Genomic DNA, 15,954 nt, shown 5'->3' on the forward strand with positions numbered 1-15,954 from the left:
GTGCTTCCTCCTTTCCTCTCCCAGGTCCTCCAGGATATGGTCCCACCCAAGAAGCATTTGCTCAGACACCAGCCTGCCAATGCGCAGATTGGCCTGATGGAGGGGAACACGTTCTGTACCACGCTACAGCCCAGGCTCTTCACAATGGATCTTAACGTGGTGGAACATAAGGTGTTCTACACAGAGGTAGGGGGGTGGTGGTGCGGCGTGGTGTGGATGGTGATGACGTGTGTCTGGTAGCCTGTCTTTGTGCGCAAAGACTGGTCAGGCAGCATTCAGAGAAGGCATAGGTGGCGACCACAGGCAACCAACCATAATCTGGCCCAGCACGCCGCACAGGTACGTACGTGACAGGCCTGGTGACCAGAGATGTTCAACCACGTGTGGCTGTTTTCCGAGTCCGTAGAACTGTGTGAGCCCTCTACGAGGAACCTTGCTGTCCAGGGCCTTAAAGATGTCATCTAGAGAAAGATGTACCATCTGCTCTGATCACCGTCATCAGCTGGTGCCCAGAGTAAGACTGGCTCAGAGCAAGGGCCGGTTTATTGAATATGTTCATCACTTAAGAATGTGCCATGCACCGTGGAGAACCTACTTCACAGGAATGCCTTTATTTGGCCCTGATGGCACTCCATGAAATACAGATACTGACGATCCTCATCTTGGGCAGTGGCAGATGGCATCTTAACAAGTGTTTGTCTCTGTAAACATCCCAGTATGGGGTGACATTAGACAGTGAGAAACAAATTGAACTATAGATACAATCAAATTCTAAGCATTAATTCTTAGAATACAATGTTGGTCTGGGGATCAGTCTCTAGACTGATCTTTTTTAAGACCTGAATCATACTCTGGAGGCATTGTCAGAGTAAACTGAGGCAAAGGTCATAAGCAAGTTTTTTCAGTCCACACTAAGTTTGAATTTCCAGGTATGAAAAATTTGCCTCTTGAGTCTTTAAGTCCTATGTATTTGCTTGGACGTACGATTGTATGATCACGTGGTCTAGCTCTGATCTTTTATACCTTGTTGCGTCCCTTGTGTAAGAGTCGATGCTCATAGGACCTGTCCAAGGTTCTAGGAGAGCCACCAGAGGATGGGAGGAAGTTTCCTTTTGGTGGATCCAGGTAGATGTGTTTTAACCCATGTGGAAAATTCCTCACCGAGCTTAAGACGAGATCCTTAAGTAGTGCTGGGAGATAAATCTCAGCAAATGTGTCTGGTTTCCCAAGTGCTAATCAGTGTACCAGCTGCATCAAAACATGTGAGGATCTTTTGAAAAATAGAGCCTCTGGAGTCCTCTCCCTGGAAGTTTGGGGTCAGACCTACAAATCTACCATCTGCAAGCTTCCCCCAGCTTCCCGGGTGATTCTGGTACAGGTCATGTTCAGAACTCGCTCTGTCTAGATGTAGATACAGATATAGTTGTCTGTATGTGTGTGTGCACACGTGTTTTATATGAGGAGAGTAGTACTGATGGAGTGGAATAGGGTGGTGGCTTGAAGTGCTTTCTACTCTCTTTTTTTTGTTGTTTTAAATCTTTTACTAGGTAGGAATCTTTAAGGAAAAAACAGTAAAGTTAATAGTGTTCTTTTAAGATGTAAATAGAAGGGGAAAATAGTAGTAGAACCACATATGTGGTATTTTAGGTATTAGACATATAAATATATGCTGGCTTGTGATAAAATGTCCAGAAACATAAAACGTAGCTACAGGAATCTCTGACTAATGGTATTCCCAGTGACTTTCAACTTCTTTCTTTATGCACTTTTCTGTACTTGGCGGGGGGGCAAACTAGTATCACCACTGAAATGCTGAATTATAGAACACACACGATTGTCGAGCACTGGCCCGAGACATTGGGAAGCAGCTCTGAATAAGGAGGGAGATGTACCTGCCACCATGATATCTGCAGTTCACGTGGTCCCCTGTGTAGAGAAAAAAGGTTACGGTATCAGAATGGGTGAGAAAATGTCTCATTTCACTGCTGAGGCTGAGTTTGCTTTAGAAGGAAACTCAGTTCCATTTGGTATTAAATTCTCTAGGATTTGAATTTAGTTCGTTGATTGTGGTGTGTGTGTGTGTGTGTAAGATTGCTGTGTTCTGTTATTTTCAAGGTTATTGTGTCTTGACAGGAAGAGCAGGCTAAAATTATTGTATCTTTTGCAGCTGTTAAATTTATGTGAGGCTGAGGACTCCGCTTTAACAAAGCTGCCTTGTTACAAAAGCCTTCCGTCACTCGTACCTCTGCGAATTGCAGCGTTAAGTAAGTTAATCAAAATTAAGTCATGAGTATGAAGGTGCAGGGAGACAGTGGCTTTTTCTGTTTTTTTAAATTTATTTATTTGAATTCAAGTTAACGTACAGTGTAGTATTGGTTGCAGGAGTAGAACCCAGTGATTCATCACTTCATGTGACACCCAGTGCTCATCCCAACAAGTGCCCTCCTTAATGCCCATCACCCATTTAGCCCATCCCCCACCCACTGCCCCTCCAGTAACCGCCAGTTCTCTATATTTAAGAATCTCTTACGGTTTGCCGCCTTCTCTGTTTTTATCTTATTTTTCCTTGGGGTTTTTTTTTTTTTTTTTTTTTTTTTTTTTTTTTTATCTTTTTTAAGGTGGAATCAAAAAACTTGTGTTTGTAGGAGAACGTAGGGTAGTCAAGCTTCCAAGACTCCAGACACATCCAAATGAGGCGCTGCACGTGGCAGTCTGCCTTTCTTCAAAAAAAAAAAAAAAAAAAGTATTTGTGAAACTACCTAATGAGATGTCAATAGATTATACTGATTGTTAGGATTTCAATAATTTTTTACTCTTATAAATGATGCATTTTACCCTATAATAATTAAATCTCTATTCTGTAGTTCTGTCATGACTCTGATACTCTGGTTTAAGAATTGTCATAGCTCTCGGGGCACCTGGGTGGCTCGGTCAGTTAAGCGACCAACTTCAGCTCAGGTCATGATCTCACAGTCCGTGAGTTTGAGCCCCGTGTCAGTCTCTGTGCTGACAGCTCAGAGCCTGGAGCCTGCTTCGGATTCTGTGTCTCCCTCTCTCTCTCTGCCCCTCCCCTGCTCATGCTCTTTCTCGGTCTCAAAAATAAATAAAAAAACATTAAAAAGAAGAAAAAAGTATTGTCATAGCTTTCATATATTGCCATTTGCACCCAAATCAGAGTATACAGTAAGATTTACTACAACCTGTATAGGCTTCTCAGTGGCTCCATAGCATTTGAGAATCCTGCCGCCTCTAGGCTTTTGTGAGGAACGTCAGTTACACTGTTGAATTTTTACTCCTTTGAATTCTCACTTAGAATGGTCCCCCCCCTTCTTTCTTTCTTTCTTTCTTTCTTTCTTTCTTTCTTTCTTTCTTTCTTTTCTTTTCTTTTCTTTTCTCTTTTCTTTTCTTTTCTTTCTATATATATATAAATACCCAGTACGAGTTTTTTGTTTTTTTTTTTTTTAGTTGACTTTTTCTCTTGCTCTGTTGGGTTTTACGTTCCTAATAAAACATTGCCAAGATCTTCCTTGAGTTAGGGGTAGAGGAGGTAAGAGGCAGACCATTATACCTGCGCTTGAGCAAGGGGCTGGGGTGTGGACGACACAGCAGGTGGGAGTGAGGGGGGTGCTCCGCAGCCACGGTTGGAATCTTTGCTTGTGTCGGGATTGCTTTCTCTGCATGCTTTTCATTCCTGTTGGCTAATAACAGGCATTACTCTTGGATGTTATCTCTCAGCTAACATGTGGGATTAATGTGTGTCCCTTTTCTATGAATATTTGCATTTTCACAGCCTTTAACTCCCCAAGATGGGAGGAGGCTGCCTGGTCAGACATGGATAGTGGAAGAGAAGCCGGGCTGTGTGTGTGTGTGTTCCCTTCACCACTAGAGTTCAGGGCCAGCCCTCTGTCAGTTCAGCATGCGTCTGCTTACACTCAGCCATGCTGTCACCCCATGTGAGGATGGGGGAAGTGGTGTCAGTGCGCACTCCCGCTTTTCCCCCTCCGGCCCTTCTTCCTTCTATCTGGACCGGGTAATATTTGTCATGGCCTTTCTGACAGGCTGTTGACTTCCCTCCTAGATAACCCTGAACATGTACGTGAGCTAGAAGACCATGTATTCCTTTGTCTTTCTTGAGGTCGGACACTTGGGAGGTGGTTCAGTGATTCATAGTTTGTGTTGATCGGTAAGAGCCTTTAGACAAGGAAATTATTCATATAATTTTCAGGTTAATAATGAAATTGTGTTGATCTGTCTCCCTAAAGATGCGCTTGCTGCCTGCAACTACCTTCCTCAGTCCAGGGAGAAGATCATCGCTGCCCTCTTCAAGGCCCTGAATTCCACGAATAGTGAGCTGCAGGAGGCTGGAGAAGCCTGTATGAGAAAGGTGAGTGAGTGCGTGTGTGTGTGTGCACACACGGGTGTGAGTTCTGCCTTTAGGTTCATCCTGTTCACCTCGTTTGTGTGCCTGGAAGTCTCTGTTTCGTACACACTGCACTCTGATAACGTCTCTATTTGTTTCATGGTCCTCATGAGCCTTTTAAAATATTAAATAGTAATGAGCAGTCTCGTTCATTTCATCATAAACTTCCAGAACGTATATGGTTAATATTCCATTTTCCAAGGAAAACACACACTTATTGCTAGAGTTGAATGAGCTCATTCTGTTTTAAAGTATATTCTGTTAACTGTTTTCCTTTGTAACTTTTTTTTTTTTTTTTAATAGTTTTTAGAAGGTGCTACCATAGAAGTGGATCAAATTCATACACATATGCGGCCTTTGTTGATGATGCTGGGGGATTATCGAAGCCTGACACTGAATGTCGTGAATCGTCTCACTTCAGTTACCAGGCTCTTCCCAAACTCCTTCAATGATAAATTTTGTGATCAGATGATGGTAAGCCAAATGCATAAATACTCTCTAATCAGCCTGAAATTTTAAGTTATTTTTTTTAAGTAATACATATACGTGGTTTAAAATTCAAAAAGCATGAAAGGCGGAGGCACCTGGGTGTTGAGCACCCAACTCTTGATTTCAGCTCAGGTCATGATCTCACCATTCGTGAGTTCGAGCCCCTTGTCAGGCTCCAAACTGATCATGCAGAGCCTCCTTGGGGTTCTCTCTCCCTTTCTCTCTCCCCCTCCCCTGCTTGCATGCATGCGTGTTCTTTTTCTCAAAAATAAATAGATATTGGGGTGCCTGGGTGGCTCAGTCGGTTGAGTGTCTTACTTTGGCCCAGGTCACGATATTACAGTTCGTAGGTTCGAGCCCTGCATCCGGGCTCTGTGCTGACAGCTCAGAGCCTGGAGCCTGCTTCGGATTCCGTGTCTCCCTCTCTCTCTGCCCCTCCCCTGCTTGTGTTCTCACTTTGTCTCTCTCAAAAATAAATAAACATTTAAAAAATAAATAAGTACCAAATGAATATCTTCTCGATTTTGTAAATAAATAGATAGATAGATAGATAGATAGATAGGTAGACAGACAGACAGACATTAAGAAAAAACAAGAAAGGGTTATTGTGAAAGACCCCCCTCGTTCCTGTCCTCCAGTGGCCACCTCCGGTTCCTGTGTTAACAGTTTCCTGTATGTCCCTTAGAGATGTTTTATACTCAAAATAGGACATAGGTATATTCTTTTGTTTCCCTCAAAAGGAAGCACAACGTGTACACAGTTGTTACTTTGTTTACGACTCATCATTTCAGATGAGAACATGAAGTGCTTCTTTCTTCTACTCCTTTCTCCTATTCCCTTATGTGGACGTGCCCTAATTTGTCTCACTGTTCCCCTGCTGAGGAACATCTAGGTTGTTCCCAGTCTTCTGCTGTTACGTAGACAGTGAAATAGTGGAACATGTGTAAGAACTTTTGAAGTATTTTGGGTTTTTAGAGATACCAAGGAAATAATTATGCAAATAAAAATACCTGTTTGACCCTGTTTAAATTTGAAGCATAAGCAGTTGAAGGAGGTTCAACTATTAACTTTTGTGTACGTTCAGTTTTGCTCCTGGGAAGTAGACGGTTACAAATAACTTTGGGTTTCGTGGCACATTACTGCAAATGTGCATGTACTTGGCATGCTTCTTTCTTAAGTAGCCTTTGACCATTTAGGTATCTCAGAATATTGAAGGTATTCGTTTTGGTTTTGGCACAGGTTTTCCGCAGCCGTAGACAGGAGTAGACAGGTACAGATAGAGCGTGTGTGGGGTGCAGATGTGTGAGGACCACACCGCTTTTACCTCACGTGTGGTTTCTTCATGTCTGCAGACCCCGAAACAGCGAACAATCACCAAAACACCTACCTGGGAATTGGTAGCCTTACGGTTGGTCCTAAAAATTGTAGCTGCTGCCCTATTGGAGTAGAACTGGGAAACAGGGTATTACATGGAAATACATTTTCCAGATTGGAAGCCGCCTTCCCGTTAAGCATCCAAGCGTAACCCACACCCCCCGCCCCCCACCAGTTTACGTCTGTACAGACATTCACAGATGTGGTTCCAGTAAATGAAGTTGTATCGCCTCCTAACGAGAGCACATCAGTTACGCTCTTTATCTTCCGTCACGTCACAGCTCTTGGCACGCTTGTGTGTCAGATCTGTGCGTGTTCTCAGTGTCTCTGTATTTCTCTCACCTCTCAGCTGTCCTCTCGCTGCTTTTGCAGGCCTGCAGGAAGCAATGTGTTTGTGATCCGTTGGTTGTTTTACAGCCAGTCTGATCCTTCAGATTTGCTGTGAGCTGAGAATTCATTTGGTGAACATCGTTACCCAGACCTTTTAGAACAGCGTGAAGAGACTTACTACCTCACAGCCTGTAGTTCCTGACTTAGGCCCGGAGTCTTTTCCCGGAAGTCAAATCCGTGGGTTTGTGTTTCTGGTTTGTGTAGGGGATCCCCCCTCCCCCTGCTCTGGCATTACAGCTGCTTTCAGAATGGTGAAAATTTCTCTAGGAGCAGAGAGTGTTGATGTACTTGGATAAAGAAAGACTGAAGCTGCTGTTGGTGTGGCCGTTCTCATTTGACACCCACCTTGCCAGAGACCAGCCTGTGTCCGTGCCGACTCTGCTTTCGTGTTCCCGGCATGGGTCTCCTGATGTGCCCGTGCCCGTGCCTGCTGCTCTCGGGCAGGGCTGGTACGCTGGTCAAGGACAGACACATTTGCCCTTCTGTGTATGTTCTTCAGAGCCGCGTTCCATCACTGAGCCTTCGTCTTGCCACGCATGATCCGCTTTTGAGGAGAACAGCTCAAGCCCTTGGTATAATTTTACGAGCGAAGACACCTCGGTGTGTAGGATAGGCATTCATGATAACCACCTTAAAAATTTTGGTGATTAGTATCTTTCCAGGAATTTTACTGGCAGAATGTTGTTAGCTTAGTGTATTTAATTTCTTTAAAAGTGTGTGTATTTTAGTGTTTCTCACTGCCTGTTCTTGGGAGCACTGGCTCTATAAGCGTTTAGGTGTATTCATATCATCCGTCCCCAAGCCTCTTTTATCCCGGAGTCTCCTTTAAAACAGCTAGTTAATTCCCCACAGGGCATCAGTGTTTGAAGGACAAGTTTGGACATGTGGGACAGTGAAGATAGTTGAGTTATTTGGATGCTCTTGGGCTTTTAGCTATAGGTTCTGAGTGCTTACCTGCCAGGTTTTGCCGGCCACTGTGGCTGGGAGGCTGGCCGGCATACACCCAGGCCGGGCCAGAGTTACGCCGGGCTCGGGGATCCCTCTTCTCGGGCTCTTGCCGCAGAACACGGAATCTTATTATTAGCTCACAAAGGTTGCCCTTGCCCTGCACAGAATAGAATTGCTCCGTATTTGCACTAATTGTACAGCCTCTAACTAGATGGGATCCATGATCATCTCCCAGCCCACCCCCCGCACCCACCTTGTGCCCCCTCCTCCTCAGCCAGACATTATTCGTGGCTTTAGGGCCTTTATCTCTCCTCTTCTCTGCCTGGTGTGCTCTTCCCTTGTGCTTCTGGAGTGTCTGCCTCAGCAGGGCCCTCCCTGACCTTGACCCCCTTATCTGGCTGATGCGTGTTCCTCTGACAACCCCTTGCCGTGACTGTTCATGGCAGGCACCTGTGTACTTTACCTTATTCTCCCCACTGGAACCGAAGCCGAACAAGGAGGGATGATGTCGGCTTGTTCCTTCTCCACAGGGTGCCTCGCCTGGCTCCTTGAGGTGCTCATGAACAGCTTCAGGGCAAAGGGACGTGGTAGTGAGAGGGTAGCAGTAAAATCCCAACGTCAGAATGGCCGGGTTTCGGGACGTTTTCCACTCTACCAGCATAAACTCAGCCTTCTAGAAGTGACGCAAATGCCAACTGCTCTCTTCTCCAGTTCGGTGGTTGGGCCATTTCAAACATGAATGCTGCTGTCCTCACATTGAATATGACGGAAATTCATGGTTACATATGAACTTCCACCTAAGAACAGCAAGGCCTTGAAATGATCCTGTGTGAGGCAAAAATGTCTAAGAATGTGGTTTTTTTTCAACAGCAACATCTACGAAAGTGGATGGAAGTGGTGGTCCTCACCCATAAAGGGGGCCAGAGGAGCGACGGAAACGTGAGTGACTTCTTCGCTTCTGGGCAGGGCAGCTGTGCCCGGCACTGCTGTTGCCAGTGTTAGTGTTAGAGCAGTGCTTTTAATTAAGACGCTGGTCAGAAATCTAGTTTATAGGAACTGTTGACCATATTTTATTAGCATTACGTTTTGCCTTTATTTTTCTGGATGATTGAACATTCCTTTTTATGTTTCTTTAAAATCTCTTGTTCACTTTAATATGACATTTTCATTGATGAGAATTCTGGGAAGCTTGAAATGTTAGTCTTATAATTCTAGTTTTGCTTTAAAGTGTACAAAGTGTATTTTCTAGACTGTTCTTGGCAGCTGCTGTTTGCATGGTGGTGCATTCCTCAGCTGTTGTTTTCCATTGCTTTCCATCATCATTGCCTCATAAAACTAAGTATAGATTTTAGGACTTGAAACAGTAAGGATAATGCAGTAAAGCATCACATAAGTACTGGTGTGTATGTTTATGGGTCTCAATCCTCCACCCCAGCTATTTGCCAAAAATCAAACAGCCAGTACTTCGAAACACATTTTTATGACTTTAAGTTAAATATTTTTACATGTCTGACGTTGGTCATTCTAAGACTTTGCTGTTAAAAATAACGGTTCTTGCTGTTTTGAATCTAATTTGTATATGTTAATATTCTTCTCAAATATTTTTTAAGTTGATGACTGTCCTATCGGTAGGATCATGTTTTCCCTAAGTTCCTGTTACACCTGGTGAAATTGTACGGCAGTGTCCTAAGGAGGGAATGCTAGAGCTCTTCAGAGGCGTGATCAACGTGGCTTTCTGTATTCTGTGCCTGTTTGTTGGATGCTGTGTTTCATCCCAACTTGAATTTTTTTTTTTTTTTTTTTGGCTTTATTATGCTTTGTTTTGACCATTCTGTGTCAAGGTGTTTTGTTTATGTAAGTCTTGATTCCTGCTGCTTCTAAACAGCCAGCTGAGCAAAACTAATCCAGGATTCCAAACTTTCTAGGAGCGTTAATACCACCATAATAACCTCTTTGAAGGTTTGTTATCAGTATACACAGGGGAATATCAGGAACTCTTGGTGGGGGAGAGCAGAGTGGGTTTTAAAAGCCTAAACTCTTGGGAGTAGGTATGGGTGCCTCTATTGTTTTTCCTCCCCATCTCTCATCTGCTAGGTATTTTTGCTCTAAATTTTTTATATTTGTTTTATAATAGGCTGTTAATTCCCCGAAACACACGATTCTAGAATAAACATTTAAAAACCTAAGGGGCAGGTGAATTCCTTCCATTAGATCAGAAAGATTCCATAAAGTTTGACGGAAGTCATTTGGAGGGCTCCGTTGGATGGGGCAGTGGGCAAGGGGTGGAGCTGTGGGCCTCGGGAGATCTTCCAGCTCCCGTGGGAAACATGGTGACCATCCATCCTGGGAGCGTGCTCCTGGCAGGCCTGGGAACACCCAGCTCTGCAGGTGCGGCCTCAGGCCATGGTGTTTGGGGTCTACCTGCAGCGTGCCCACGGTTTCGTCATCTCAGCCCAGGGCCAAGCCACCTTTCTGTTCTTGAACTCTGATCATTTTTTATGGATGTTGTTCACGATTGGGAATGGATCTCAGAACATAGGTTGTCCCCATTTGGTTGAATCCCCAAGTAATAATTACATAAGGGAGAACCTCTAACTGAAGACATGTTAAATATAAATAGTTGACTATTTATAATGCTGGGTGTACCCTGATGATCAGAGCTTTGCACTAGCACCGTGTTGAGAAAGGTTTCCCATTTGAACATCGAACCCCCCCAGGGGAGAACTCACAACCGCTTGTGGAGCTGTGTCTGTGTTGGCATGCATGGCTTCACTTGGCAAAGTGACCCAGGTATCTGTGCGTTCTTCTGGGTGTGGGGGCTGTGTCACCGTGACCGGCTGATGGGGCTAAACCACCTGGCACTCTCCTGGCTACAGCTGGGAAAGACAAAGAAAAATTCTTTAATGACAGCGCTGTACATGAAAACTTACTCTGAATAGAAACAGATATTTAAGTGCATTTGCACACAACTGGGTCTGACAGTTTCTCCCCCTGGGCAAGAGTTCCAAAATTCCTGCTTTTCAAATTTGATTTAAGGAAGGGATATGCTCCATTCTACACTCTCTGAAGGGCTCTATTTTGACATCTGAAGGGTGGAAAGTGTGCTTTTTTGCTGTTGAGCATTTGTTAATTATTGTGCTTTTTCATCATTGTCTTTACTGTCTTGTTTCCCCCAATAATCCTTACTGTGTATGAGTATATGGGAAGTTTTTATGTAAATAACATAAATAGAAAAAAAGATGATTTTCCTCCCCATCCTCAGGAAAGCATTTCCGAGTGCGGGAGATGTTCCTTGTCTCCATTCTGTCAGTTTGAGGTGAGAACAACCCTATTAAAAGTCAGTTTATGACTTGCATTGTGAAGAACGGTTTATATTTTCTTTTCTTTTCTGTTCTTTTTACCTTTCTGTTGCCTTTTTTCATGCTGTAATTTTTGTTTTGGTTCAGCCTGCCGTGGAAGGGGTAGAGGTGAGAATCTCAGTGGAGGCCCAGGAGGGGGTGTTGTCGTATTTGGTTTTGCTGTGATTTGTGGTTCTGTGCTGGACGGAGTGCGTTGTGCCTTGGAGTGCAGTGAGCCGTATTGTCTGTCTGTGGCGGAGTTGTATCAGTACCGTTGCTGTGAACTGTCCGGATGCCACGCATGTTACCTATTAGGACGTTTTCAAGCAAGAGTCCAAGTGCTCTGGTTCTGTATGTTAGAATCGCAGTATGTCAACACCGTTGAAGATTCAGCCGGGTTTTGCTCTCATAACGGTGGTACGAACTCCTACATCTAACAGCCTCTTGGGAGGAAACTACACAAAGAACATCACCCCTGCTAGGGACTGAGGGGAGCTGTTTTCTTGCACACACCTGAGTGCCTGGCTGCCTGCCCAGAGTTTAAAACCTCCCTGCCCCTCCGTGTCTCGTCCCCCCGCACCTCTCGCTCATGCACACCACACTGACGTAGTCCCCGACACCGTGACTTTGGACAGTCAGGACCCTGAGCTTTCCCTCTGCTGTAAAATGGGAATGATAGCATCTTTCAGTCCCGGCTTCTGGCGGTGCTGTGGAGACCAAAAGAAGTGATTTTGTGCCCGCGCTTGGAAAACGTAAACCACGATACGAAAGCACCATTCTTAGAATGTTACAATTTCAGAGTAGACCTTGCTCTGTGTTCTGGGGAATTCCGCAGCGGAGAACTCTACAGGTGAGGTGGGGTGACACTGAGCCATGTTTTCTCGTTTCTTCCCCATCTCACTGTTGGCCTTGTGGTTTGTCAAGGCATTTGCGGAGGTATCTCAGATGCTCCTGGGATGGGGCCCCTCCTGACGGGTGTTTATCATCCCCATTTTACTGTGCTTAGAGTAACGGACATCCTACTGCACACGGTGCGGGGGGGTGTACATCAGGGAGTCTTCCCTTCCGTGGCCGTACTTCTGGCCACGTGGAATCTCTGAATTGCGGATGAAAACTGTGGGAGCCAACACTGAGCATGGAAAGTGGGACTGAGAGCGATTGACCACTGAGCTGTCAGCACCTGGAAAAGTGCAGAAATCTTGGCAATTCACATTCTTTGTACGATTCCATAGAGCCATCTGTCAGCCTCATCTGTAGGTCTGGTTGACGAATATTTTTAGTACCGTGGTCAGTCGTTTATTTACGTTCATGTTCAACTTTCAGGATAAATACTTAAGGATTTTTTGAAGGCTTTTCTCGTGCTAAGTTTTGAGGACAAGAGAAGTCTGTGCCCTCAGAACTTAGTGTATTGGGAAGACCCCGTGATGTCACAGCAGAGCAGACCCCGTGATGTCACGCTCCCCTGGCCACAGGCTTGCTCGTTCCCTCCTCCATGAGGCTCTAGCGTAGCAACCTGTCAGGTCACGTCCAGCACTTGTCCATGCTCTTGAAAACAGACACGGCACAATCACATCAGGTACACAGCTCCCTCTTCCCTCCGTTGACAGATGAAATCTGAAGGCCAAGGGCAGTTAGTTTCCTTGGGCCACAGCAGTAATCTGACATTGGTAAATTGTGGCTTTTTACATGTTAATTCTTTGCTTCTGGTGGCTAGCCTTGCGAATGTAGCTAGACCATTGTAGGGTCTGTAGTGATGTTGAGATCTCTGGCTGGCAAAATTAATTGGCCTGTTTTGTAATTTCTGGGTTTCTTCACTAGGAAATGAAAATTTGTTCGGCAATTATAAACCTTTTTCATCTGATCCCAGCTGCACCTCAGACTCTCGTCAAGCCTTTGTTAGAGGTTGTGATGAAAACAGAACGGGCTATGTTGATTGAGGTAATGGTCAAATTGGGGTTAATTCTGATTCTTCCACCATCTGTTGGCTTGTGATGTTTTCACTTCGTCATATCTTAGATGGGGTACTCTAACAGCACAAAGATGTTCCGTGCTAGTATTCGCTTGTGACTGTTGCACGCTCCGGTTACGAGGAGGGACAAATGCATTCTCCTGCCATGGTAGGTTGGTGGACCTAAGAAGCTTCAAGCCCTGAGAGGATGCTGTTTCACCCACATGTTTTCTAGGCCGGCAGTCCGTTCAGAGAGCCTCTCATCAAGTTCTTGACTCGGCACCCCTCACAGACGGTGGAGCTGTTCATGATGGAAGCCACACTGAACGATCCCCAGTGGAGCAGAATGTTTATGGTAGGCACACGGGGAGCTGGGGTCCAGTGTCCCTGCAGGTTCCTGTCAGCCGGTGTGCTCTGCAATCCGAAAGTCATACTTCGTTGTTCAGTGCCCTGCTTTTCTTTTTGTGTAACATATGCAAGTGTTAGAAACCTCATTGTCGTGTACGTGGAAAGTGTGGGCCAAGGAACCCCTCTCTGTAGGATTTGGGTGGTGGTAACAAATGAATGAACTGCTAGGATTATGGAGTCCACAGTCACGAAGTATCATTACCGATAAGGAGCTTTTTGTTAAAAGGGTGCTTATAGCAGCTTTTTAGCCTGCCTAGACAGATTTGGAAAGAACCATAGTGCTCATTCATCTAAACCCTTTGTGAGCCCTGACTGGCTTAAAATAGCTTGTTTGTTCTGTTTTCAGAGTTTTTTAAAACACAAAGATGCCAGACCTCTGCGAGATGTGCTGGCCGCTAACCCCAACAGGTTCATCACCCTGCTGCTGCCCGGTGGCCCCCAGACCGCCGTGCGCCCTGGCTCGCCCAGCACCAGCACCCTGCGCCTGGACCTCCAGTTTCAGGCCATCAAGGTAGCGTCTCCTCACCAGACACCTGAAATCTTCAAAGTTCAGGTGAGATGCTTAGAGAACCCCGCCAGTTCCCTAATTGTCGCTTCTTTGACAGATCATAAGTATTATAGTTAAAAACGATGACTCCTGGCTGGCCAATCAGCATTCTCTGGTGAGCCAGTTGAGGCGTGTGTGGGTTAGCGAGACCTTTCAAGAGAGACACCGGAAGGAGAATATGGCTGCCACCAACTGGAAGGAGCCCAAGCTGCTGGCCTACTGTCTGCTGAATTACTGCAAGTGGGTGCATCCGTTTTGCTTTCTGTCCAGTGACTTGTTCCCTCCCCCCAGTAAGCTACACCGGAGCCCCTCTGAGAATCTGTGCTCAGCCGTGGTCCACTGGCCACGTGCACCCACGTTGTCGCGAAAGCAGCCATAACATAGCCTGTTCTCTCATTTGACCCTGCAGAAGGAATTATGGAGACATAGAATTGCTCTTCCAGCTGCTCCGGGCCTTTACTGGTCGTTTTCTCTGCAACATGACGTTCCTGAAAGAGTACATGGAGGAAGAGATTCCCAAAAACTACAGCATCGCTCAAAAGCGTGCCCTGTTTTTCCGTTTCGTGGACTTCAGCGACCCCAACTTTGGAGATGAACTGAAAGCCAAGGTGAGTCTCACGGTTAGGCTGTTGTTTTGCCGTGGGCGTCGGGGCTAGTTTTCTAGGGAACCAGGGGCACTGTTTGTGTTCTGCTATGCCTCTGCGGACACTTAACTAGTAGTCTGGACTGTTGGCGAGGAAGATGCCGCCGTCGAAAAACTTACGGCGGGTCCAGAGTGAGCCAGTGTTGCAAAGTAGGTTGTCGGAGTCCTTGTTTTTAGTAAATGCCTCGTTTGACACGAGAAGAATAGACAGACTCAAGTCGCTTTTCTTCCTATTTTGACCCACCTTATTTGCTGACTGCTTGAGTCAAAGTCAGGTGATGGGTCACACCCTTGACTGAGATCTCGCTTCACGGGTTCATTGTCCAAGCAAACCCTGGGGGCCCTACCCACCTTAGTGAAGAAATAAAGGGCACGGAGCACAGCGTTGTTTTCCTCCTCCTTCATGTTTACGTTTTCTTGTAGGTTCTGCAGCATATCTTGAATCCTGCTTTCTTATACAGCTTTGAGAAGGGAGACGGGGAGCAGCTCCTAGGACCTCCCAACCCAGAAGGCGATAACCCGGAGAGCATCACCAGTGTGTTTATAACCAAGGTGATGTCACTATCAGTGCTTTGGCATGAAAAGCAACGTAGTAGATGAGAGAGAACGTGTGAGTGTGTGTGCATGCGTGTTTTGTATGATGGGTTGGCTGAAATAAGCTTATTTCCCTAAGGTTCTAATCTTCCACAGTTGCATTGGTTTATAGAATTGCGTTGGTCATATTAGAATGCAGTGCATTTTTTTGAGGATACTTCAGAATGAACTGACTTTCCACACAAATAGACTCCAGTGAGAAACGGAACATATGTCAGTAAACAGATGTTGGAGTTGTTTTGTAAAAATCCCTCTTGCTGGTTAGAGTCTTGACACACGGTTTTTGTCTTCACTTTTGCAAAAGAATCTACTAAAAGTCAGTGGAAACAGACCAGATCTAGTTGCCACCATGACCCTTATTGTCAAGTTAACGAGACCAATGTGGCAGCAGGGATGTCTGAGGTTACCTTAGGTGTTAGGTCTCTGTATGTTTACAGTAGCGTTTCCGGTTTGTGCTAGAGAGGTTTTCCTGAGTGACGTGTTTGAGAAATGGCTGCCCGGCGTTCCTCTCGGTGCCTCGGCTGTCCTATGCTGGCTTGGCCTTTGAACTTTGCCTGCAGGTGCTGTGTTCGCCTGTAGGCTGGTAGAGCGTTCTGTATACACATGGTTTGTTGGAGTGCTGTGACCAACGGGCATTCCTCTGCAGGGTGTTGTCTGAACGCCCTTTAGGAGGACCCGGTTTTCTCACTCCTTCCATCACCGTTCCGTCCTGGGGCCCAAGTGGATGGGACTGTTCCCATTGGCAGTTTACTGGTTCCTGAAGACGGGCGTCCTTCCTGCAGTTTTCACCCCACCTCCGCTCTCTCTAGGAATGAGAGCTGAGCCCAAGGAATTGTTTTGGGTCCCCATATTGAC

General features: G+C 45.6%; 1 protein-coding gene and 1 long non-coding RNA gene across 14 annotated transcripts in view; one reads left to right on the top strand and one right to left on the bottom strand.

Annotated features, from left to right (window-relative positions):
* Positions 1-15,954, top strand: part of TRRAP (transformation/transcription domain associated protein) — a 114,081-nt gene that overhangs the window by 42,005 nt on the left and 56,122 nt on the right. For 9 of the 13 annotated variants that reach the window (XM_060649498.3, XM_060649506.3, XM_060649496.3 and 6 more), the window contains exons 27-38: positions 25-186; positions 2,168-2,264; positions 4,263-4,384; positions 4,724-4,894; positions 8,492-8,560; positions 10,884-10,937; positions 12,778-12,897; positions 13,143-13,262; positions 13,662-13,826; positions 13,921-14,102; positions 14,272-14,470; positions 14,929-15,057. In XM_060649498.3, the coding sequence (XP_060505481.1) occupies positions 25-186; positions 2,168-2,264; positions 4,263-4,384; positions 4,724-4,894; positions 8,492-8,560; positions 10,884-10,937; positions 12,778-12,897; positions 13,143-13,262; positions 13,662-13,826; positions 13,921-14,102; positions 14,272-14,470; positions 14,929-15,057 (1,590 nt within the window). The remainder of the gene's footprint in view (positions 1-24; positions 187-2,167; positions 2,265-4,262; positions 4,385-4,723; positions 4,895-8,491; positions 8,561-10,883; positions 10,938-12,777; positions 12,898-13,142; positions 13,263-13,661; positions 13,827-13,920; positions 14,103-14,271; positions 14,471-14,928; positions 15,058-15,954) is intronic. The other 4 variants (XM_060649505.3, XM_060649509.3, XM_060649508.3 and 1 more) reach the window with 2 other exon arrangements.
* LOC132689593 (uncharacterized) lies at positions 174-7,748 on the bottom strand. The gene is made up of 5 exons (XR_009615065.3): positions 7,628-7,748; positions 3,569-3,698; positions 2,531-2,720; positions 1,893-1,926; positions 174-701 (listed from the first exon to the last, which is right to left on the bottom strand). It is a non-coding gene; the product is annotated as an uncharacterized LOC132689593 (long non-coding RNA).

Source organism: Panthera onca, chromosome E3, assembly GCF_046562875.1.
Source record: "Panthera onca isolate mPanOnc1 chromosome E3, mPanOnc1 haplotype 2, whole genome shotgun sequence".
NCBI lineage: Eukaryota > Metazoa > Chordata > Mammalia > Carnivora > Felidae > Panthera > Panthera onca.